Source organism: Macaca nemestrina, chromosome 15 (genome assembly GCF_043159975.1).
Source record: "Macaca nemestrina isolate mMacNem1 chromosome 15, mMacNem.hap1, whole genome shotgun sequence".
Classification (NCBI taxonomy): Eukaryota; Metazoa; Chordata; class Mammalia; order Primates; family Cercopithecidae; genus Macaca; species Macaca nemestrina.
The window spans coordinates 111,882,178-111,906,535 of NC_092139.1; the positions used below are offsets into that span (position 1 = coordinate 111,882,178).

General features: G+C 51.7%; 1 protein-coding gene across 6 annotated transcripts in view; it reads left to right on the plus strand.

The window, feature by feature from the left end:
- LOC105464308 (parvin beta) overlaps positions 1 to 24,358 on the plus strand; it is a 138,927-nt gene that overhangs the window by 103,809 nt on the left and 10,760 nt on the right. For 5 of the 6 annotated variants that reach the window (XR_976769.3, XM_011712087.3, XM_011712088.3 and 2 more), the window contains exons 7-11: positions 407 to 465; positions 4,054 to 4,073; positions 11,503 to 11,564; positions 14,407 to 14,475; positions 21,684 to 21,785. Coding sequence is in view for 5 of the 6 variants with exons in the window: in XM_011712087.3 (XP_011710389.1) it covers positions 407 to 465; positions 4,054 to 4,073; positions 11,503 to 11,564; positions 14,407 to 14,475; positions 21,684 to 21,785 (312 nt within the window). In the remaining variant the exon portion in view is untranslated. The remainder of the gene's footprint in view (positions 1 to 406; positions 466 to 4,053; positions 4,074 to 11,502; positions 11,565 to 14,406; positions 14,476 to 21,683; positions 21,786 to 24,358) is intronic. The other variant, XM_071080724.1, reaches the window with a different exon arrangement.

The window sequence follows — 24,358 nt, forward strand, 5'->3', positions numbered from 1 at the left end:
CTTCAGTCCTGTGTACACACATGATTGCAGGGGACGTTCCCTGTTAATTATGTTCCTTCCAGTTGCATGCCTCACCTCTCCTGGCTGCAAAGCATAGAGGATCCCTTTGGGGAAACCTGACCTGGGGTGTTTCTCCTGAGACCCACACAAATGCCAACCCTCAGGGCCACATGGAGACCAGAGGGTGGGAGGAGGATGGGGACAGGTTGTGGCCTCTGAAAGGCACCCTGCGCAGGGTCCCCTGCTGTGCACTCACCCAGGCCTGGCATGCATGTTCAATATCACCCCTCCTCCTGTTGCTCTTTTCTAAGATGATCTCTGACCCCACAGCTTCATCTGCCCTGTCAGTGCGTCCTTCCTCATCTCTCCACTGCCTGATTTTGTGTGTTTATTTTGGGGTTTTCAGAAGCGGGAAGGCCTGCTGCATTCCAGCCACATCTCGGAGGAGCTGACCACAACCACAGAGTAAGTGGACCCCTGCCTTGCCCTTCCAGGCCCTGCTGCCCCGAGTGAGCGGGGCCCCAGGCTGCCACTTCAGCCAGGGACGCCGGCACACGTGGGGCTGCTTCCGCTCCACGCCCCTTCACTGTAGCATGTGATTCTCATGCTGGTTCCCACCCCACTCTCCTCCCTCTGCACACTTTCTTCAGAGTTTTTAACATTAGAACTGAGTTACCTTCCACAGCCTTTGAATTTTTTCATTCCTTATCTTAAAAGGTGAGCTTTAAGAACATTGCAAGGTGGGGCAGGCAGAGAGAGTTCAGGATGATTAGAGAGACCCATTGTCTCGGTTCATTTATCCATCTACATTAGCACCGTCAGAGGCAAGAGTTGCATGTTTAAACCAAAACTTTCCTTTGACAGACACTACTAAGCCATCTCTTATCTCCTAGAGAAAGCCAGAGGGCAGGTGTTCAGAAGTCTAAAAGTCTTCAAATCTATTGAAAATAGCAAATCAAACAGTATCTGTGGTGTGTGGTTTTAAGGACTCCTTGTGATAATCTGCTAAGAATCTTTAGAATTCACTACATTTGTGCCTCTTGACTAAACCTGTTTCAGATGAAAGAGAACATTTAAAAATTGATTGTCTCAGCTAATCCATCAGCTAAGTTCACAGAGTGATTAATTACTGTGTTGTGAATTCATGGATGGTATTTCAAAAATCGTAACTGACACAGGAAACCACTCGTGGCTTGCAAGCTGTCAGGGAAGATGATAGGACAGTGGAGTGCAGGCTGACGCATGTGCAGAGGCCCATGAAGAGGCCTCCAAGTCTGCCCCAGGCCCGTGAAGGGAACAGGGAGAGCTGGAGGAGGGGAGGATGAGAATGTGGTTCTGTGCCCAGCACAGTAGGCCTTTGGCAGCAGCTCTGCCTATTCAGCAGTAGGAGAAGGGCTGCTCATGAGGAACTGGGATTGGGCTGGTGTCTTAGTTGTTTATTGTTGTGTAACAAGTCACCCCCAAAGCGGAGTGGCTTAAAACAACATCTGTTTCATTTGCTGCTCACAATTCTGTGGGTCAGCAATGTAGGCTGGGCTCAGCTGGGTGGTTGTTCAGCTAGTCTCGCCTGGGGTTGCTGATATGATGCAGACACCTGAAGGCTGGTTGGGGGCTGGAGAGGCAAGATGGGCTCCCCCTACCTCTGGTGGTTGGTGTTGGCCTCCCCTGGGTCCCTCCTCACAGAGCTGGGCATCTTCCCAGGGTGCCCTCAGAGTCCTGAGAGAGTGAGAATGCAGCTGCAGGCCCCTTGAGGCCTTGTCTTGGACATCCATACCTATATCCTCAATTCTGTGAGTCGAAGTGAGTCACGGGTCATCATGGATCAAGCTGCAGGAAACAGACTCTGCCTCCTTGTGCAGGAATGGCCTATGCACATTGTTGGCTGGTGGGCATGCTGTGATAGGAGTCCCCCTCTAGGTGAGGGGGTCCCATATGAGGATAGCACGGAGGAGCTGAGGCCCCTGCCATAAAACTAGAATGGTCCAGAGACAGAGAATGAGCAAGTGGGTGGGAGAATGGCCTCAGCTATTCACCAGTGGTAAGTGGCACCGAGGGCCCACTGCATGCCAGCCTCCCTGCTGGGTCAACAGAAACACTGAGAGGTGGGCTGAGTGTAGTTTCTCTCCTCCAGGGTGACCCATCCTACTGATGAGAAAGGATGCATCCACAGGCATGCACAGTCCAACACAGGGGCTTGTGGGAAGTGCCTTAGGGCCCTAAGGGAATTTCCAGGAGGAGGGGAGCACCCCAAAGTCAGGGCAGGGGAGATTCCAGTGGAAGCCACCTCAATCAGATACCAGACAGCACTGAGCAGTGAGGAAGGAAGTTGGGATTTTCTAGCCTGAGTCAGCATCCCTCTGCCAGCCAGGGCCGGGATAGAGGAGAGGCTGAGTCACCTCTCCCAGCTGATGCCCCAGGTGGGTTCTCCTCAGGGCTGGTTATCCCATCCTGGTCTCCTGTTCCTTCCCCTCCCCATGGCTGCAGAGGCTCTGACGGAACATTTGAATCATCGAATGTCTGCTGAAAACCAGCAGCCCAAAGATCCACTTTCAGTTTCCTAAGGCAGCATTGCCACCTCCCATCCAGTCTCAGTGTTCCCCTTTCTCTTTCAAGAGGTGGTTATGAGGTCACCCCTTCCAGGAAGCCCTCCTGTCTGCCAAGCAGGAGTGCTTGACTTCCTGTTAGTTCCCGTTGCCTCTGGACACATGTGACCAACATTGAAATATTGGCTTACCAGGTCTCTCACTCCCAGGCATCTTGAGGGCAGGGCCACATAGTGTTTATCTCCAAGGGATATTAATTACTGTATCTGCACAGCCTGCACATAGTAGGTGCTTAAGTAAGTGCTTATTAAATAAGATGGAGCGAAAGGACTTGAGCCTAGAGGGATTTGGGGACAAAATAAAGACTTTCTTGCCTCTCAGGAAGGCAGTGCATGGAAAGGCTCTGTGCACTCACTCACTGGGAATCTTTGAGGAGAAGCTGCTCACCACTCCCGTCTCCCTCATTGCTTCCACTGCCGCCTGCCTGAGATCAGGGCCCGGCCTTGTGGTTCCCCAGGATCCTTTAGTTCCAAAAGTCCTGCAAGTACATTGTGTTTACTCCTGGAAACATAAGTAACCTGCAACCTTGTGTGTTTGTTTGTTTGTTTATTTGAGACAGGGTCTTGCTCCATTGCCCAGGCTGGAGTGCAGTGGTGCGATGCCAGCTCAGTGCAGCCTTGACATCCCAGGCTCTAGCAATCCTCTCACCTTACCACCCGAATAGCTGGGACTACAGCGCATGCCATGACACCCAGCTAATTTATTTGTATTTTTCTTAGAGGAGGTTTTGCCACTTTGGCCAGGCTGGTCTCCAGTCTTGCATTTTTTTGTTGTTGTTTTGTTTGTTTGTTTTTTGAGACAGAGTTTCACTCTTGTTGCCCCAGGCTGGAGTGCGCTTGTGCAATCTCTGCTCACTGCAACCTCTACCTCCTGGGTTCAAGTGATTCTCCTGACTCAGCCTCCCAAGTAGCTGGGATTACAGCTGCCTGCCACCACGCCCGGCTAATTTTTGCATTTTTAGCAGAGATGGGGTTTCGCCATTTTGGCCAGGCTGGTCTCGAACTCTTGACCTCAAGTGATCGACCCACTTCTGTCTCCCAAAGTGCTGGGGTTACAGGCGTGAGCCACTGTCCCTGGCCCAGCCTGTGTTTTGAGCATTCCATGGCTGCTGGAAGACTTGTTGTCTGCTGAAATCTTCGTATTAACCACTATCTGATTTAAGTACCTCCCCTCCAAACAACATTAACAGAGTGGTTAATGTGCAAATAGAGATGGTGATTTGCTGCTGATTTTGTACAAACGTTAATAATCCACACAAGCACCTCTCATTTATCATTAGAGTGGGCTGGAACGTAGCACAATGTGACTTGCATTCTTATCAGTAGGCCTTTACCTGGGCAGCGAGGGCCCAGCTTTCTGGCTGGCTCTGTCCCTCATCTTCCATGTGCTGGTTGTGAAACTGCGTTCTGAGTGACCCATCTCATGGCTCTCTCTGTGTTCTTGTTTGCAGGATGATGATGGGCCGGTTCGGTAAGTAACCCTAGGGCAAGTGGGGAGACGGAGACATGTTAGGGCTGCCCCAGGAAGCTTCCAGAGAGTATACATGGTCATCTGGGGGGAGTAGGAAACTGGGTGGGTCTTAATGCCCCCATAGTTCTGGAATCCTAGGGAAAGTTCACAGCCCTCTGCCGCCTTTCCGTATAACGGGCTTGTTTCTCAGAGCTGAGAGTGGCTGGGTGGTGCTAGGAGGAGTGGGGTGGAAGGCTGGGTGACCAGCTAGGGGAGCGGGAGGGGCCTGGGATGTAACACTGGCTGAAACTGTCAGGGGCTGGTGCAAGAGTGGTTGAGGGTAAAAGGGAGGGAGGAGAGGCGGCCAGCACAGCGTCATTAGCTGGTTGGAAGAGAATGGCTCAGCTCTGTGGATGTCCTTCCATATGTGTTATTTCCTCCTGGAAACCACTGGTTTAGCAGACTTCCTTAGAGTCAGGCAGCTGGGGCTCAGTCCTGGCTGGTGGCCTGTGGCCTGCCCCTTCCTCTCTGCTCCTCATCTGAGAAATGGGAGTATGAAAGGCTCTCCCCAGGCAGAAGCTGCTGTGAGGATTGGGTGAGATCACAGGTGAGTGCCCTGCTTGGCCAGGGGACAGCCCTTGATGTGGGGTAGTTTTATTAGTGTTGGTTTTCAGTGGCTATTCCCAAAGAGAGAGGCAATTACTCTGCCTTCCCCCATTAGAGCCTGAGACCTCATCGTCATCTCAGTGAGGGATGGCAATGTTTCAACCCTCAGGACCAGGATACCCCGGCCCTCAACCTGGCCAGGCTCGGTGCTTTGGGAAGCATTTCAAAAGAGAAACCTCTTGACCCCCAAATACCATGTTCTCCAGTGAGCAGGGAGAGGAGAACAGCTCTTAAAAGGAAAAATGGAAACCAAACACAAGTTTCCCACCTGCCTCTCCAGCCTGCCAGCCTGGAGCTGATGTCTGTCTTTTTGGGGCCCTTGGGGTGGGAGTGCCACCCCCTGAGTTCTATAGAACGAGGGCTGGGCCAGCTCGGCCATAGGGCTCTGTAACCTCAAAGTTATGGGGACGAGCTAGGATGCCATTGCTGCTTATCTGTTGTATTAAGATTCTCTAGAGGGACAGAACTAATAGGATAGATATATACAAAGGGGAGTTTACTAAAGGTATTAACTCACACAATCACAAGTCCCACAATAGCCCTTCTGTAAGCCGAGGAACAGGGAAGCCAGTCTGAGTCCCAAAGCTGAAGAACTTAGAGTTTGATGTTTGAGGGCAGGAAATATCCAGCATGGGAGAAAGATGGAGGCTGGGAGGCTAAGCCAGTCTAGTCTTTTCATGTTCTTCTGCCTGCTTTTTATTCTGGCTGTGCTGGCAGCCGATTAGATGGTGCCCACCTAGATTAAGGGTGGGTCTGCCTTTCCCAGTCCACTGACTCAAATGTTAATCTCCTTTGGCAACACCCTCTCAGACACACCCAGGGACCACACCTCGCATCCTTCAATCCGATCCAGCTGACGCTCAGTATCAACCATCACGCCTATGGAGAGGGGAAGGGGCTCAGATCCTGCGGGGCTCGAATTGAGAAGAGGCAGCCAGTGTGTGTCCCCTCGGCTTTCTTTGCTAGACCTTAAGCTGTGCTGGGAACGTTCACAGGCCTTCACTGTTTTTTGTTTGTTTTTTGTTTTTTTTTAAAAGGATAATTCCAGCTCTTTAAAAATGTCTCTATTATTAAAAAACAAATGCAGGAAGAGAAAGAGAAATGTCCTGTGGTCCTGTATATAGTTGCTGAGGGAGGTGAAAGCACAGTGGGGTCACAGCTCATGGGGCCAGGATGAGGCATCTCCCATCCTGCGTCTAGGTAGAAGTGCACTTTGGGGGCACAGTGCCCCACTCTATCACCTCCTCTCCACCCTTTCTTCCTGGAGGAGGCTCAGAACCCCTTTGGAATTGTAGAGGCCTAAAGATGAGGAGAGGGCCGGGTGCAGTGGCTCATGCCTGTAATCTCAGCACTTTGGGAGGCCCAGGTGGATGGATCCTGAGGTCAGGAGATCGAGACCATCCTGGCTAACATGGTGAAACCCCATCTCTACTAAAAATACAAAAAAATTAGCTGGGCATGGTGGCGGGCACCTGTAGTCCCAGTTACTGCGGAGGCTGAGGCAAGACAATCGCTTGAACGCAGGAGGTGGAGGTCGCAGTGAGCCTGGATCACGCCACTGCACTCCAGCCTGAGTGATAAAGCGAGACTCCGTCTAAAAAAAAAAAAAAGAAAAAAAAAGAAGAGATTGGGTCCCTCAAGCATTTTTGAGTCTTTTTGGTTTTTGTGGCGCTGTCACTTTTGTGCTTGGTTCGGGCCTCGTTGGAGGTTTAGGGAAAAGACAGTCTGGTCAGTTCAGTTGGGAGCACATGGGCCTCGGGCTGTGTGTAGCACCCTGTGGCCCGAGGGCCCAGAAGCCTGGCCCCGGAGCCCCTGCCACCCCAGGAATGAGCTTTCGGGTCTGGTGTGCAGGGCGGTGGCTCCTTCGGTAAGAGCCAGGTGTCACGTGTGAAAAGTGGACCCAGCTGCCACTCCAGGGATGGGAGGACTGTGGAATCGCAAGACCAATTTGTACAAGAGGCCGATGGAGTTGTTCTCGTTACTTTGTAGGCTTTATGCGCTGTGCTTGAGAAAATGCAAACAGGCTATTAGTCAGTGACAGGCAATTAGTTCCGCCCCCGGCCTTGCTGCTTCTGCTGACGCAGGTTCCGAAGTCTCCTGGTTACCCAGCCTGGCACCCTCAGGCACGGCAGGGCGTCTGGCCCGGCACCCGCTCCTGTGGGGGCAGCAGCATGCCTTGTCTTGGCTTCCCTGCTATGCCACTCACCTCCTTCAGACCTTGAGAGCACCCCACGGCGCTTTCTCCTCCAGCAACCTTCACCTGAATGCTCTCCCTCTAGATTACCCCATGACTCACTCTTGCAGTTCTGCCAACTCTTGGTTCAAATGTCATTGATCAGGCAGGCCCTCTCTGACTCCACTGCCCCAAACTGGCCTCCACTGGCTCTCCTCCCCACCCCTGCCTTAGTTCTTTCTGTTCTCATGTGATGCACCAAGCAGCGAGACTCTGCTCATGGGGAAGGCCTGGCTCCTCTGCCCTGCGCCACTGTTTACACAACGAAGTCTACACGTGTCTGGCAGATACTGGTGCCGGCAAACTTTCAGGGGCACCCACAGCCCCTGCCTTTCTCCTTTCACACGTGGCTCCTTGACCGAGAGGTGCTCTGTGGGCCAGAGCTGACCTTTCCTCAGGGTGCACCCCACCCCTGACCAGAGCAGCCAGCCCTGGCCACAGTCTGCACACAGCTGGTGCCAGATGTTCTAGGAGCTTCTGGAAGGCTGGGTTTTGCCAGGAGCGGTCTTCTGGGCCTGTTTCCCCATGAGCACCCTGAGCCAGGGAGGGATGGGGGCTCCGTTCTGCCCACTTCCCATCATCCCAGCGAGGGAGGTGGCTCCACAGGTCCTTGCTGCCTCCTGACAGCATCACTGTCCTGGCCGAGGTGGGTGAGGAGGCTTCTCTCCACAGAAACAAGTCCCAGGGGGAGCTGAGGAGGTTGCAGCCTGGTCTCCATGGCAACAGGTGAGCTGGTGCAGCTTCTCCATGGATGCCCTTCCCCTTCCAGGGTCTGCCCTTCCCCCTCCTAGGTCTGCCCTGGGCTGGAGGCCCTACCTGAGGCATGAGGGGGAAAGAGGGGGGATGTTCCTTCCTCACCCTCTTCCCCCTCATTATATAACTCTTAGTAATACCCCTTCAAGTCTCTCCCATTTCTGCTAACAGGGCTTGTTCCAAAAACTCTGGCTCCGTCCCATCACCCCTGGCTCCTGACTGTGCCCTCCACAACCCCACATTGCAGGCCACAGCCCCTGTTAACCCCTCTCACAGGCCACCTGGCTCTTGAACCTGCACTGGGCTTTCTGGCATCTCTCCTTGTGCCTGCTGCTCCCTTGGTGAAACGCCTTTCCTCCTCCTCTTGCCCCAGCAAGCCTGGTTTTGACCCCAGGGTGCTTTGTGAAGTCTTCCTCAGGTCCCCCAGCCCTTGGTTCGTGGGTCCCAGACTCAGGTGCCTCCAGGGACCAGGTTGATAATATAAAAGAGGAGAGTAGCTAGATTATACAATGATAACATCAGCTGCCCCTTCACCCTGGGGTGGCAGTGGGGAGTGGTGGGTCTGGGGCAAACTGGAGAGTCCACACCCCCATCCCCAGGGGCAGCTCATTGCTGCCAGGTGGGAGTGCAGGCTCCCTGTTGCCACAGACTCCAGTTCTTCAAGAGAAGCCAGAAGTTCAGAACTTTTGCACAGACCTTCCCATTTAAGAACTGTTGACTCTGGCCAGGTACCATGGCTCACACCTGTAGTCCCAGCACTTTGGGAGGCTGAGGCGGGTGGATAACTTGTGGTCAGGAGTTCAAGACCAGCCTTACCAACATGGCAAAACCCCGTCTCTACTAAAAACACAAAAATTTTTATGCATGCCTGTAGTCCCAGCTATTCAGGAGGTTGAGGCAAGAGAATTGCTTGAACCCGGGAGGTGGAGATTGCAGTGAGCCAAGATCGTGCCAGTGCACTCCAGCCTGGGTGACAGAGTGAGACTCTGTCTCAAAGAGCAAAAACCAAGACCAAAACAAACAAAACAAATAAACACTGTTGACTCAAATGAAAACATTACAGGGACCAAGCTGAGCGTTCCTGCAGGTTGAACCTGGGCAGCCCTGGCATGCTCAGGTTGGTTGGCCCCGTCCGGATTCCTCTTTTCTGACACTAACAGGGTTGCACTCCCATAGTTTACTCTCTCTCCCGGCCCTCCCCCAAGTCTGTGTCTCTTCCAAGAGCGGGGCTCCTCCTTGTTTATCCCTGTGATGTCCCCAGAGCCTGCGGAAGCTCTGGGGGACAGGACAAGAGGGAGCTGTAAGGACTGAGGGCCGACAATGCTCCTACCAGGCTCCGTGCTCCTGCCTCTACTCACTGCCCCACTTAGTTCCACACCAAGGCGAGGCAGGGGCTGTCACAATGCCGCCTTTACAGAGGAAGAAATGGGGTTGGAGAGGGAAGGATTTGCCCAAAGGCATGGGGTGTGAAGTCGGGCAGCTAGAACAAAATAGGATCTATTTTCGTTCCCAAGGCCAAGCACATCACAGCAGTGCAGTATGCTTTCTCTATCTCTCTCTCTCCCAGGTCAGGGTGGTCCCTGGGGAGGCCCTTGGGCACCCCTAGACAGGTGGGAGGAGCTTCCTACCCCACCCTCTTCCTGTCAAGCTGGGCTCCACAGCTCCCGGGGCTGCTGCTTGGGTTGGGGTCCCAGACTGGCTGGTAACAGAGGGTCCCTCCGCTGGACTCGAGCTTCTGAGCATGCTCTGCCCCCAGGAATCTGGAGGATGGAAGTTGGGGGCCCTAGGTCCCTTCCAAATGCCCTGGGTCCTGTGCCCTGGGTCCCCAGTGCCCATTTTCAGAGCCCCCAGCCCCTCCCTGCCATGTGGACCGTGTGACATGATGCCAGTCCCCCGGGTGCAGGGGCGCAGCAGCCGGCGGAGAGGCCTCTGCGGCACCGATGCCTCCCTAAGTGGCTTGACTCTGCCAGCCCAGCGGTGGCCCAGCTAAATATACCCCGGCTGACGTCAAGCACTCTTCTGCTCCTGGGGTTTTTCTTAAGCTGCATTTATAGTTTGCATATTGCTTTGTAAAGATTTCCTTTTTTTTTTGCTCCTTAGCAGACTGTCTTATTGAGTGTACTCGGACTTAGATGATTATGAAAATAATTTACAGCTGCTGCATTAGGAAGCTGGCATGTGTCCAGAGGCAGGGGCGTTTTGGTCAGTGTCGGTCTTTCGGTGAAGAAAACTTCCCTCCCCTCCCCCCAAACACGCACATGCACACTCATGCTCACACATGTACACACATGCACACACGCATGCACACACATGCACACACGTGTACACATACGCGTTCCTTCTCCTTTCCACTTCATTTCTCACCACCTCCAGAAGGCCAAGGCAGAGGCTACCTGGGCTGGGCTGGGCAGGGGGGTGTGAGCTGCCTCCTGGGGCCCAGCCTGGGAGGAAGGGTCAGCATGCTTCCTCTGCGAGGAGGCCTGGCTGGCTTATCTCCCCGGCCTCTGGCTTACCTGGGCCTAACCCCTTTCTTCTCTTTCTGGGCTCTCTTTGTCTCTCTCCTAGGCCAGGGCAGTCCCTGAGGAGGCCCCCCTAGGCCACCCCCTAAATGGGCAGGAGGAGCTTCCTACCCCACCCTCTTCCTGTCAAGCTGGGCTCTGCAGCTCCCCAGTGCTGCTCCTTGGGTTGGGGCCCCAGCCTGGCTGGTAACAGAGGGTCCTTCCTATGGGCTCGGGCTTCTGAGCATGCTCTGCCCCCGGGAACCTGGAGGATGGAAGTTGCCAGCCTGGCTGGTAACAGAGGGTCTCTCTGCCGGGCTTGGTCCTCTGAACATGCTCTGCCTCCGGGAACCTGAAGGATGGAAGTTAGGGGGCCCCGAGTCACTTCCAAATGCCCTCCTCCCCGTCTCTTCTGCCCCGGCAGTGATGCCCCACAGCTCTGTGTCTACCTGGAGACCTCAGCCTTCTGCTTGGGGTCCAAGTCTCTGTCCCATATGCCCCTGTGGGACCCTCCCTCCGTGGCAGCAGGTGCAAAGGCTGTGAGGCAGGTGTGCACCAGTGTCAGCAGGAGCAGCTGGGAGGCCGGTTGGTGAGGTGAAGTCAGGGAGGGTGCGTGTAGGAGGATGATGCTGAGCCTGAGTGTCCCATGGCCCGTGGGAGAAAGGATGGATTTTATCAGAGTGTCCCATGGCTCGCAGGAGAGAGGATGGATTTTGTTCTAAGCATGATAAGAAGCAGTTGGAGAGTTTTAGTTGTGGTGGGAATGGAGGGGGAACCAAATGATCCTGTTTGCACTTGGAAGGGTTCACTCTGCCTGCTGGGGAGAAGGGCTCAGGGGCCAGGAGTGGAGTAGGAGGCTACAGCTGCTCCCAGGTGCGGGGCAGTGAGGCGTCACGGGGGAAGTGATCGGATTCACAGGTGACATTTGCCAGTAGACAAGGGAACAGGGAGAATTCAGGACACCTCAAGTCCTAGGACATGGCGGGTGCAGATGCCAGGTGCCATCTATGTGTTTCATATGAAAAGGTAAAAAGCAGTTGGAGGGGACCCTCTGCAGCCTCTAGTCATGCTGCTCCAGTTGTTCCGAAGCGCGCTTGCTCGCCTTGGTTTGGCCAGGACAGATCATCAGGGTCAGCCCTTTCGTTCTGGTAGGAATTGGAAGAATTCTAGGCAGGTGTGGGAGTTGAGACTGAACCCCCTGAGGGATCAGAAGCTGGCAGGTCCCCGGATGGCCCGGGATTAGGGCAGCACTGTGGGTTTCCATAAACACTCCTTCGTGTCTCTCTTTGCATGTCCTCAGAGCGGGATGCCTTCGACACGCTGTTCGACCACGCCCCGGATAAGCTCAGCGTGGTGAAGAAGGTGAGCTATTGGTGGGATGTTGGATGTGCTCTCCCATGGCTCGCGGCTTTTTGACAGCACAAATGCCTGCTGGGAAGAAGGTGGGAAAATGTTTGGAATCTCAGAAATGTTTGCCACATGGATTGAAATGTAATTACAGTCAAAAACGTAACCACAGTGCATAAAATTAGCGCCTTTTAACTCAACATCGCTGCTCCCTGGGTATCTTCCTGCCCGCCCTCTCCACTTCTGTTAAGTGAATTACCCAGCCAGCAGTTCTTTCTGACTCGAGGCCTGTCTTCAATGTGGAAATGTTTTTAAGCATGTCAGCCTGCTGCTCTTGCTGGCCTTGTTACCATCCACAGCCTGCCCAGTAAACACGCAGGCCTGTGCGGCTGAGCCGTGCCATTGATGGATTTGGCCCATTTCCCTCCAGACAGAGAATGGGCCCTCACTAGCCCAGGCAGCCTGCCGGTCAATCTGTGGGTGGAAAAATCTCCAAGGCTCTGGAGTTGGGGGTGGGAATGATCAGTTTCTGGGGGATCTGCCAGAGAGGCTTGTTCCCCTCAAAAGGAACTGGGGCCCACTGGCTGCTCAGTAACTTATGCGAGTGCCTGCAGGCATCCCATTCAGGAGGCTGCTTCCCTCCTTCCCATGACGTTGGAGGAGCACTCATTGCTACCCATGGTACAGGCGAGAGAGTTCTCCTTTGTCTAGGACACCTCACCCAAATGCTTTCTTAGTGCAGGACTTGTCAGAACCTTTCATAGACTGACGTATACTGTACTTCTCCAAGAGGGAGCTTGGTAGGAAACATTTTCCAAAATTGTTTGTTGAGAGTGGGCTTCATTTATCCATCAGTTTTGGGGTAGGATGCCTTGTATTTCTGTGGAACCCTCTTTTGGAAAATGTTGGCCTGGGGCTGGACCACAAGATCATTCGTTCTTGGAAGCATTTTGCAAAAGGCTGTTGGAACTGTGCTAACGGTCGTTCTGGGACGAAGCCTTCTTAGCACTCTTGGGTGGTGAGGTATATGCTAGGAGCCTCAGAGTCCCCCATTTCCACCCCATCACATGTGGCCCCCAAGGACCCTGACACAACCGGTTCAGGGAGTGAATCAAATCCAGCTCCCGACTTATCAACTGTGTGACCTCCGGTGAGGGGCGAGATTATACCCCCCAGCCTCAGTTTCCCCATCTTTCAAGTGGGGACAGAGATGTTACCCACCTCTCAGGTCCCTGTGAGGATAAACTGGGATTCTGTCTGTGCATGGGCTTAGCCTGCAGCGTATGGTCACTGGTAGCATTGAGAATGGTGTGGCCTGAGTTTGCTTTCATCTCTCAGTGGATACCATGTTAATTCATTCTGAGAAAGACACATTTTCAGCACTGGAGCCACCAGCAAGGAAGAAGACAGAATCCTTTGACTTGCCTGATAGCTTTCCTCACCTCCACATTGCAAGTTTAGGTGTTTGTGGCTCTCTGTGCCCCAGAATGAAGTCAGGAGTCCCTGCCCACCTCTGCAGGTTTCTCCCTGGGTCGTCCCCTCCTACTCCTTCCCATCCCACCCACATCCAGCCACAGCCTGAAGACCCCAAAGGGTTTGCAGATGTGCCTGGGTACCCACTCGGCTCACTCTCACCTTTCACTCGCCTACCCTCAGGTCCAGCTCCAATGCTCCTTCTCCATGGTCTTAACGGGGGTCCTCACACATCTCCTCTGTGGCTCGTGAAATCTCCCCTGCATTTCGTGTTTCCCTGCAGTACCGTATCTCTTGATGTCTCCATCCCACCACTACATGCATATGGAGAATTACAGGCCCTTTGGCGGGGGCCGGGGGTGGAGCTGTCTGACTGTGTTTCTGTCCTTAGTACCAAGCAGCATGCTGGGCGCATAGTAGCTGCTCAGTAAATTTGAGCAGAATGGGTAAGAAATCATATCATGCGCAGTGGTGGGTAGTATTGACTTTCCATCAAAGTTGTGTTTGGTCACTGAGGAATTACAGGTGACAGTTTTTAAGCCTGTGCCAGAGAGAAGCCAGTGCCCCTTGGTACCTACATAATAGGGCTCAGAAAATTCCCACAGCCCAGAGAGATCACCCTGGGTGGATCTCCCCATGTATTGCAGATCGATAGGTGGGCTGGGTGTGGTGGCTTACGCTTGTAATTTCAGCACTTTGGGAGGCCAAGGTGGGCAGATCACCTGAGGTCTAGAGTTCAAGACTAGCCTGACCAACATGGAGAAACCCCATTTCTACTAAAAATACAAAATTAGCCGGGCTTGGTGACAAGGGCCTGTAATCCCAGCTACTTGGGAGGCTGAGGCAAGAGAATCACTTGAACCGGGGAGGAGAAGGTTGCAGTGAGCTGAGATTGCGTCATTGCACTCCAGCCTGGGCAACAAGAGCGAAACTCTGTCTCAAAAAAAAAAAAAAGAAATTCAGTAGGTGTGGCTGGAGGCAGCACTTCCGCTCAGTCTTCTGAGTGCCGTTTACCGTTCCAGGTCACATCTAAGATACATTTGCAAATGTAATGCTCCTCCCCTGGCAGTTTCATCTTTCTTAAGAGCAGGGAGTGCTCTCCAGTGTGATTGTTAAATATGGCACACGTGCACAGATTGGCATATGTGTGCATGGGTTGGTGAACAGAGACATGTGTAGCCAGGATAGATGTGGGCATTATGCCATGAAAACTCGGGGCTATTGTCGGGATGTTGCATTTGAAAGATGGGCTTTTTATTTTAGCAAACAGGAGATGATGAAAGCGTTTCCCAGAGCCGGGGCTGGCAAATGTCAATCCTGCCCCTCCAGATGGGACCTGCACGCGGGCCGTTCACGGCTCCTGTGTCTCTTTTGTTCTTGGCAGTCTCTCATCACTTTTGTGAACAAGCACCTGAACAAGCTGAATTTGGAGGTGACGGAACTGGAGACCCAGGTATGCGCTGCTTTGGCTTGAAGGATCCTTTGTCCGCCGCCGTTTTCAGTCAGCGTTTTGATCCCAGGTGGGGCGCGTGAACAAAGCTGGCGCCATTTTGTTCCTCTCACAAGGAATTCCCCCCAATGGTGCCGGCAGAAATAACCACCGTAGCCTTCTCGGCCCCTCTGTCTTCCTTTCCTGGGGCTGCCGCCACACAGCGCTACAAACCAAGCGGCTGAAATCAAGGTGGGGTCTGGGTGGATTGCCTCCACGGCTGTGAGGAGGAGCTGTTCCTGGCCTCCCTCCCAGCTTCTGGGGTTTTGCTGGGATCTTTAGCATTCCTTGGCTTGTACATACATCACTCCCTTCTCTGCCTTCATCTTCATGTGGTGTTGTCCTTGTGCATGTGTCTCTGTGTCCAAATGTCCCCCTTTTATCAGGACGTGGTCATGCTGGATTAGAGCCCACCCATGACTTCATCCCACCCTGACCGCATCAGTGTAAACCCTGTTTCCAGATATGGTCACACTCAGAGGTCCTGGTGATTAGGGTTCCACTGCATTTTTTTTTTTTTAAGACAGAGTCTTGCTCTGTCACCCAGGCTGGAGTGCACTGGTGTGATCTTGGCCCACTGCAACCTCCACCTTCCGGGTTCCAGCGATTTTCCTGCCTCAGCCTCCCGAGTAGCTGGGAATACCGGTGCATCCCATCGTGCCCAGCTAATTTTTATATTTTTAGTAGAGACGGGGTTTCACCATGTTGGCCAGGATGGTCTCAATCTCTTGACCTCGTGATCTGCCTGCCTCAGCCTCCCAACCACTGTATCTTGTTTTGGGAGACGCAAAACCCCAAAACACCTGGATGGTGTTACTCAACCCATAACACCCTCCAGGGCTCTACCCCAGCCCACCACAGGGCCTTTGCACACTCAGTTCCTCCATCTAGAATGTGCTGGCCCCTTTATCCTCTGCTCAGTGCTGCTGTCACACCGTGGCCAGGACCTAGCAAATGTCCCCCTGGTAAGTATGTACAACACATTTCTTCTGCAATAAGTATATCAAGTCTACTCCCCCAGCCCCAACCACCACTCAAAGCTAAAGGAACATCGTTAAATTATGTTTTCGGGCACTCCGCGAGCATTAAAGACAAAATGTAATTTTCCCAGGATTAGTGGGGTGCTTGAATGTGGAGGTTTTTGAGCTCTTGGTACAGACATCCCTAATGCACAGCTGATCCTTCTTAAACCCCAGGGCTCATGCATTCATTCCCTTCTCTTTCTTTAACTTTTCTCATTTGCTTTTCTAATTAAAAAAGTAATTCAGGTTCATTGTAGAAATGTCTGAAAACGCAGATAAGCAAAAGAAATAAAAATCACGCGTAATCCCGTCACCCGGAGATGACTGCTCAGAGGGTTTTGTTCAGGCCTTTTCTTAAGACGTACAGCGAGGCATGGACAGCGTGGGTCTGTATGTAAAGGCATCATGGTCTGTTTTTAATGTGTATGTTTATTTGTATATCATTGGCCAACACATTTATTATCTTCTGCACTTTGCAAATGTTGCACATTTAGCCTCAGATTATTTTCTGTTTGAAATGTTAGCACCCCAGAACCAGCCGAGGTAAAAAGTAAAAATCCTCCTTCTTCCTTTTCTAGGACCTCTCCCTTCAGACTCTCCAGGGGCAGCTAACTGCAGTTCATGGTTGGATGTGTATTTTTCTAGATATTTTCTTTTTCTTTCTCTCTTTCTTTTGAGACAGAGTCTCGCTTTGTTGCCCAGGCTGGAGTGCAGTGGCACAATCTCAGTTCACTGCAACCTCCGCCTCCTGGGTTCAAGCAATTCTCCTGCCTCAGCCTCCTGAGTAGCTGGGACTACAGGTGTGCGCCACCATGCCCAGCTAATTTTTTTGTATTTTTTAGTACAGACGGGTTTCACCATGTTGGTCGGGCTGGTCTCGCACTCCTGACCTAGTGATCTGCCTGCCTCGGCCTCCCAAAGTGTTGGGATTACAGGCGTGAGCCACATTTTCTATGCACAAATGTATTTTTCTAAATAACATGGATCTTACTGTCCACTGTTCTGTAATGTGTTTTGTGTCACTGAATACACTGTGGGCGTCTTTTGGTGTAAGAGAAAGAGTGTGTGTGTGTGTGTGTGTGTGTGTGTGTGTGTGTGTGTTTCTGTCTGATCCTTTTTCCCTTGCTCGATCTATTGGTTTATCTATATTTTGTCACTTTTAATGGGAAGTGTATCTCATCAGCGGGAAGGCTGCACCGCACCTCATTAAACCAGTGCCTCATGACTGGATGTTTTTCTGCTCCTGTAAATAGCAGTGCAGAGAGCATCGTTGTGCAGGCTGTCTGTGCTCGTGCCTGCTTCATCGGGATAAAAGCCTGGAAGTGGAGTTATTAGAACGAAGCTTGTACCGCACCCTTTGAAGGCCCAGGAAGATTTGCTGTGTAGGGGCCCCTGGTACTATCACGGGGCGTGTGAGGGGCACTGCTCCTCCACATCCATACTGGCTGTCCCCACAGCCCTTCTCAGAGGTGTCTGCACATCAGTATTAGCAGCTGAGCCTCTTACATTGAGACTCTAAAATTAAATTTGTATTTATTTTTATTTACTCAATATCTTCATTTTTTCCCCTATTAATCACACTATATAGAGTCTTAAAAGTACGTTTAACCACTGGCCCACCAGAAAAGGACACTGGCCACAGAAATGCAGGGATTTTTGTTTTGTTTAGTTGCAAAGGAATTTGGGTATTTTTATAAATACCGTGTATCATTTATGAAGACTGTAAATCATTAACGTCTTGATGCCCTGGGAGTCGGAGAGGCCCTGGTTTAATTTCTTCAGTTTCTCTGTGTGTGTGTGTGTGTGTGTGTGTGTGTGTGGTTTATGTAGTCTGTGTGGTGTGTGTGTGAGGTTTATGTAGTCTGTGTGGTGTGTGTGTGTGTGTGGTTTATGTAGTCTGTGTGGTGTGTGTGTATGGTTTATGCAGTCGTGTGTGTGTGTGTGTGTGTGTGTGGTTTAGTCTGTGTGGGGTGTGTGTGTGTGGTTTATGTAGTCTGGTGTGTGTGGTTTATATAGTCTGGTGTGTGTGTGTGGTTTATGTAGTCTGTGTGGTGTGTGTGTATGGTTTATGTAGTCGTGTGTGTGTGTGTATGTGTGGTTTATGTAGTCTGTGTGGGGGGTGTGTGTGTGGTTTATGTAGTCTGGTGTGTGTGGTTTATGTAGTCTGTGTGGTGTGTGTGTGTGGTTTATGTAGTCTGGTGTGTGTGGTTTATATAGTCTGGTGTGTGTGTGGTTTATGTAGTCGTGTGTGTGTGTGTGTGTGTGGTTTATGTAGTCTGTGTGGGGTGTGTGTGTGTGGTTTATGTAGTCTCGTGTGTGTGGTTTATATAGTCTGGTGTGTGTGTGTGTGTGTGGTTTATGCAGTCGTGTGTGTGTGTGTGTGGTTTATGTAGTCTGTGTGGGGTGTGTGTGTGTGGTTTATGTAGTCTGGTGTGTGTGGTTTATGTAGTCTGTGTGGTGTGTGTGTGTGGTTTATGTAGTCTGTGGTGTGTGTGTGTTTTATGCAGTCTGTGTGTGTGTGTATGTGTGTGGTTTACATAGTCTGGTGTGTGGTGTGTGTGGTTTTTGTAGTCTGTGTGGTGTGTGTGTGTGTGTGGTTTATGTAGTCTGTGTGGGGTGTGTGTGTGTGGTTTATGTAGTCTGGTGTGTGTGGTTTATATAGTCTGGTGTGTGTGTGTGTGTGGTTTATGTAGTCTGTGGTGTGTGTGTGTGTGTGGTTTATGTAGTCTGTGTGGGGTGTGTGTGTGTGGTTTATGTAGTCTGGTGTGTGTGGTTTATATAGTCTGGTGTGTGTGTGTGTGTGGTTTATGTAGTCTGTGGTGTGTGTGTGTTTTATGCAGTCTGTGTGTGTGTGTATGTGTGTGGTTTACATAGTCTGGCGTGTGGTGTGTGGTGTGTGTGGTTTTTGTAGTCTGTATGGTGTGTGTGTGTGTGTGGTTTATGTAGTCTGTGGTGTGTGTGTGGTTTATGCAGTCTGTGTGTGTGTGTATGTGTGTGGTTTACATAGTCTGGTGTGTGGTGTGTGTGGTTTTTGTAGTCTGTATGGTGTGTGTGTGTGTGGTTTATGTAGTCTGTCTGGTGTGTGTGTGGTTTATGCAGTCTGTGTGTGTGTGTATGTGTGTGGTTTAGGTAGTCTGGTGTGATGTGTGTGTGTGTGTGCGTGGTTACGTAGTGTGTGTGTGGTGTGTGTGGTTTATGCAGTCTGGGTGTGTGTGTGTGTGTTTTCTCTCCTTTTCCAAACCATTCTTATGTTGTGGAGCATCCCAACTCTGTGGTGGTGAGTGAGCTCCTCAGCCTCCCTGAGCTTCTGTCCACAGGATTAAACTGGAGGCAATGGGCAGTGTGAGGATCGGGTGAGACAGCGCGCTGAGATCAAGTGGGCAGGGCTTAGCACTGCGGATGAGGAGGTGGTGGCGGGGCCCCGGGGCCTCTGTGGGGGATTCTGCTCCCTGCTGAGCTACACAGCAGGTTGCTGAGTGAGGGCACTGCCCTGGGCGCTTGTGAAAGTGGAGGGTCACCACTCACAGCTGGGCCCCCCGACCCTGCCCTCTCCGTGTGGCCGTCCTCCCTCCTTCCTGTGACCCCGTGTGCTGGGACAGTGAGGAGACACCACGGAAAGAAGAAAAGACTCAGCGGGCTCAGGGCCTGTGGGTGCAGCGGTGTGGCCACCGCGGACCTCCTGGGGAGAGGTGTGGGTTGGTGCCTTCATTCACGCAACAGCTTCCGTTCCCTGGAAGTGAGTCCACGGAGACGCGGGCATCCCAGCTCAAGTGTTGTTCTGCTGGGAAAATGCCAGCACACTTGACCAGGGTGCTGTGGGCATGAAGCTTCCGTATGGAGACACACTTAAAAGAATTATTCAAGCCCATCTGATCTCCTTAATGAGAGGAGTGGCTGGCTGCTTCGTGGTGTGGAAGGCCGAGGGCATGTGACATGGAGGCCAAGTACCATTTTCCCATCAACTGACAGTGTGTTGAATTCAGGGCCCAGACCCTGTCCTGAGTCCCTTGAGGGACTGTTGCCTGCTGGCACTTGCTTTATGCTTTACAGCTCTAGCTGCAGCTCCCCCTGCTAAAGGTCAGGGCTTCTGATATTGGATGTTTGTGATTTTGACTTCTCATCTTTATTTTATTTTATTTTATTTTATTTTATTTTATTTATTTATTTATTTTTTGAGATGAAATTTCGCTCCTGTTGCCCAGGCTGGAGTGCAGTGGCACGATCTCGGCTCACTGCAGCCTCCACCTCCCGGGTTCAAGCAATTCTCCTGCCTCAACCTCCAGAGTAGCTGGAATTACAGACATGCGCCACCATACCTGCTAATTTTTGTATTTTGGTAGAGACAGGGTTTCACCATGTTGGTCAGGCTGGTCTTGAATTCCTGACCTCATGATCCACCCACCTCAGCCACCCAAAGTGCTAGGATTATAGGCGTGAGCCACCTCGCCTGGAAATTTTTAATTTTAATTAATTGTTTTAAAAATTCAAATTTAAGAATTCTGGAGATTGTTTATACAATAATGTGAATGCATCTAACATTATTAAAGTGGACACTTACCAGTAGTTAAGATGGTAAATGTTATGGTGTATTTTACCACAGTTTAAATTAAAGAGAAAGGTCAGCATAAGCGAGACACGAAAAGACAAATGGATATGTGCTTCCACTTACGTGAGATACCCAGAGGAGTCAAATTCATAGAGATGGAGAGCGGATGGATTGGTGGTTCTCAGGGGCTGGGGGGAGGGTAGAATAGAGAATTGGGGGCCAGAGTCTCACTTTGGGAACATGAAGAAGTTCTGGAGATGGGCGGTGGTGAGGGTGATCCAACAGTGAGGATGTACTTAATGCTACTGACCTGTGCACTCACACATGGTTAAGATGGTACATTTCAGATTATGTATATTTTATCACAATAAAAAATAAGTTAGCGGCCGGGTGCGGTGGCTCACACCTGTAATCCCAGCCTTTGGGAGGCCAAGGTGGGCGGATCTCGAGGTCAGGAGATCGAGACCATCCTGGCTAACACGGTGAAACCCCGTCTCTACTAAAAATACAAAAAAATTAGCCGGGTGTGGTGGCGGGCGCCTGTAGTCCCAGCTACTGGGGAGGGAGGCTGAGGCAGGAGAATGGCATAAACCCGGGAGGCGGAGCTTGCAGTGAGCCGAGATCATGCCACTGCACTGAAGCCTGGGCGACAGAGCGAGACTCCATCTCAAAAAAAAAAAAAAAAAAGTAACATTCAAACAAAAACATTTTAATTTAAATAGCTGCATGAGGCCATTGGCTACCATGTTGAAAGCAGCTCTAGATCCCTGGAGGCTGGGGCCGCACTCACTGTGGTCTCTGCTGCAAGACAGAGTGGTGAGGGCCACCAGGTCCCGGCTCTGCACCCTGCAGAGTTGAATGAATCTTTTCAGCAGCTGATGCTGATGGAGCACTCACATGTGCCAGGTGCTCCCTGCCTGCCATCTCGCTGTGTCTTCACAACAGCCCTGAGTGATGGGAGTCAGTACTATCCCTGGGGTCAGCAGTGGGGGACAGTTCCAGAGGCACAGTCCTAGCCAGGCAGCTGCACTCAGCTCCACACACCCATCATTTCTGGTCTTTGCAGTGCCCCATGTGTGAGAGCCCACCTCTCCTTTTGCTTTTTTCTAGATTAGGAGCCAGGTCTCAAAATACTTCACGTTCAGGCCTTCACTTGATTCCAGATTCTCCTGCCTAAAGTGAGAGGAGGGATGGGTTGCTTTGCTAGAAAATATTTCCAGCTGGGTGCAGTGGCTCGCACCTGTAATCCCAGTACTTTGGGAGGCTGAGGCCAGCAGATCACTTGAGACCAGGAATTTGAGACCAACCTGGGCAACATGGCGAAACCCTGTCTCTACAAAAAATACAAAAATTAACTGGGTGCGATGGTGTGTGCCTGTAGTCCCAGCTACTTGGGAGGCTGAGGTGGGAGAATCGCCTCAGGGAGGATCACCCGAGCCTGGGAGGTCGAGGCCGCAGTGAGCCTTGATTGCATCAGTGCACTCCAGCCTGGGTGACAGAGTGAGACCCTGTCTCTGGAGAAAAAGTATGCCCCCCTTGAGTTTGTGCAAAGCATTTGCCAACTCCTCACCCTGCCCGGAAACATCACAAGTCGTTCTCTGCAGTTTGCAGACGGCGTGTACCTGGTTCTGCTCATGGGCCTTCTGGAAGACTATTTTGTTCCTCTCCACAACTTCTACCTGACTCCGGAAAGCTTCGATCAGAAGGTATGTGCCTGGTATCCATCCTTGGTAGTGGTCCAAGAAATGCTCATTGAAATACAGAGCATAGACTATCCCAGCAGCTCTTTCTGCAGCCTGGCTGCATTCTTCAAAAAGTAAAGATTGCACAAGTGATATTGCAATTAGGTGTAACGCTCAGCAAAAGAAACAAGAAGCCCATCAGCCGTCCACAACGCATCCGAGTTTTGTTTGCCACATTTTCTCTGGGGTCTTTTTCATGGGACCAATTTTTAATAATTAAAAAATGGTCACATCTCGGTAGAATTGTAAACCCTTCCCCCGTTCTGCCACAGCTCCAGCACCTGTGGTTTTCTCTGCTGCTTCCCAAGCTTCCCAAATACCATCTCCAGTGGTGGCGCAAAGTTCCAAGGATGGCTCTGTTACCAGCGTCTTCCCGTTCCCCATTCTTGGGCAGTCAGCTTGAACGTGTTTCTATCTTTTTCCCTACAGAAACAACAGAGCATCTTTTTGATATAGATTTTTTTTTTTCATTCCCGTGGATTGTTTTCTTAGAAAAATTTCTCTAATAGGGTCATTTGGGTCATTCCTTTCAATCTGGGCTGGCCCACGCCACCCGGTCCTGCTGTCCCTGCCCTTGTGCGCGGGCCCCTCCCTGCTGTCTGCCCTCTGTCCAGGGCTTCCCGCAGTCAAGCCTCTCACAGCAGTGTTTAGTGCATTGCCTTTAAAAACTTGGCCATGGATGGTCTATGTTGCTTTGGATTCATGGGCATCTGTCATTTTATTTTCCCGAAGTGTTAGACCCGTGAGTCAGGGAGGCAGACAATGTAAGCTGGTGACGGCAGCCAGAGAAATAGCAGAAATGGGGCCAGTGTTTATCAATCTGCCCACTTCTGGCACATTACAGTCTGTTTGCTTGTGGCCAAATGTTGTTCCTGTCTTGCATGCTGAGATGGAATCAGGACAGATTAGAGAGGTCTTGGCACATGGAGTCCATGTTGAATCGAGAGAGAGTGAGAGAGAGCGAGAGAGCAAGAAGGAGTGCAGAGGGAATGAGCAGAATTGTGCAGAACTCACCAGGAAACATGGGTGCCTGTGCTGTCATCCTGGAAATGAAAGGGCAGACCATCCAGCGAAGAAGCGCATGCGTTTGCAGGCCCCGACGTGGCTGGTTGCAGACACATTGTTTTGGAGAGATCTTTTCTTTGTTCAAATTAATAAGAACACTGGCGAGAACAGTGAGTTTAGCCAGGAGACCTAGAGCTGGTTTCTTTCCAAGACGAGGCTTTGTACAAATGTCAGAGGCATCATCTCCTGGGCCCTGGCCTTCTTCCCTTTGAAACTGGGATGAAAGTCTTTGACAATTGCTGCCCTGGCCTGCGAGGCTTGAGGAGGCTTGAGTCATCCGCCTTCCCCTCTGAATCGGAGCGAGGAAGGGAAGGCTATTTTCAGGTATAGCACGCAGCACACCATTCATCCTGTTCACTCAGGAGAAAGGGAGCCTGGGGTGGTGGCCTGGCTCTGCGGGCGGCTGGAGCACTCTCCTTCGGAGGATGGGAGGATGTCAGTAGTTCCTCCTCCAGCCCCTGCCTTTTTTCCCTTTCTCCTCCTGGCAGCTGCTGGCAAAGTCTTCGTGAGCCCATAGTATTTATTATCTACCTTGTAGTCCTCACGACCCCTGCTGTGGAGGACTCGCCCACTTCAGGCTGGGCCCAGCACCCGTGTGCTCAAAACTGCTTGCAGATGGGACGTTGGTGACATCCCCTGCTAATGTCTCCTGTGGGCTGAGACCCCAAGGTGCGTTTGCTCTGGCTCTGGGAATCCTTACAGCTGCTCCATATTTTTGGAGGAGGGACTGAGGTTCAGTGAGCAAAACCAGAGATGCATCGTGAACTGCTGTCCCTGAGGGTAGTGATGACTTACGGTTTTAAACAATTGCATTGGATTTAAAAAATACCACACTGGACAGCTCAGGGCCTGTACGCTCATGCCCCGTGAGCTACCTCAGACGCATGAGTGTGGCCTTCGGTTTTTTGTTGCAAAGCCACTGTTTGAGTCTTACTTTGCAGTGGCCACATGCTAAGCACCTTGCAGCCATCGGTCATCATTTTGGGAGACTCTGCAGGTTCCCTGTCTCTGTGGAGTGGGGTGTATCCTGAAGACTTGGAGTTCACTCCTAGAAGACGTGAGCTGCTTCCCCCTCAGCATTACTGGATGAGGACAGGGAATCTCAGGAAGGCTTAGAGACCAGCCCAGGGTTGCACGGCCAGCAAGGGCGGAGCCAGGAGGGTCGACTCCTATTCCAGAACCCTCTATTCTTTCCTCACCTGGCCAGGTTGACTAAAACCTTTTGAATTACAGAGAGAAAGGATTTCTGCCCATGTGGCTGGCTCAGAGCAGGTGTGTATATGGCCTGGTCTCCGCTGGGCCTTAGGGGCTCCCACTGCAGTCACGGCTGGGGTGAGTGGTCCCCAGGCCTCACCAGGAGCTGCATGCTGGGTATCCAGGGACCTGGGCTCACACTTCTCTGCGGGGCATGAAAGAGGGCTGGGGGCGGAGGCATGGCCCTGAGAGATAACAGGCATGGGAGGGTGGCAATT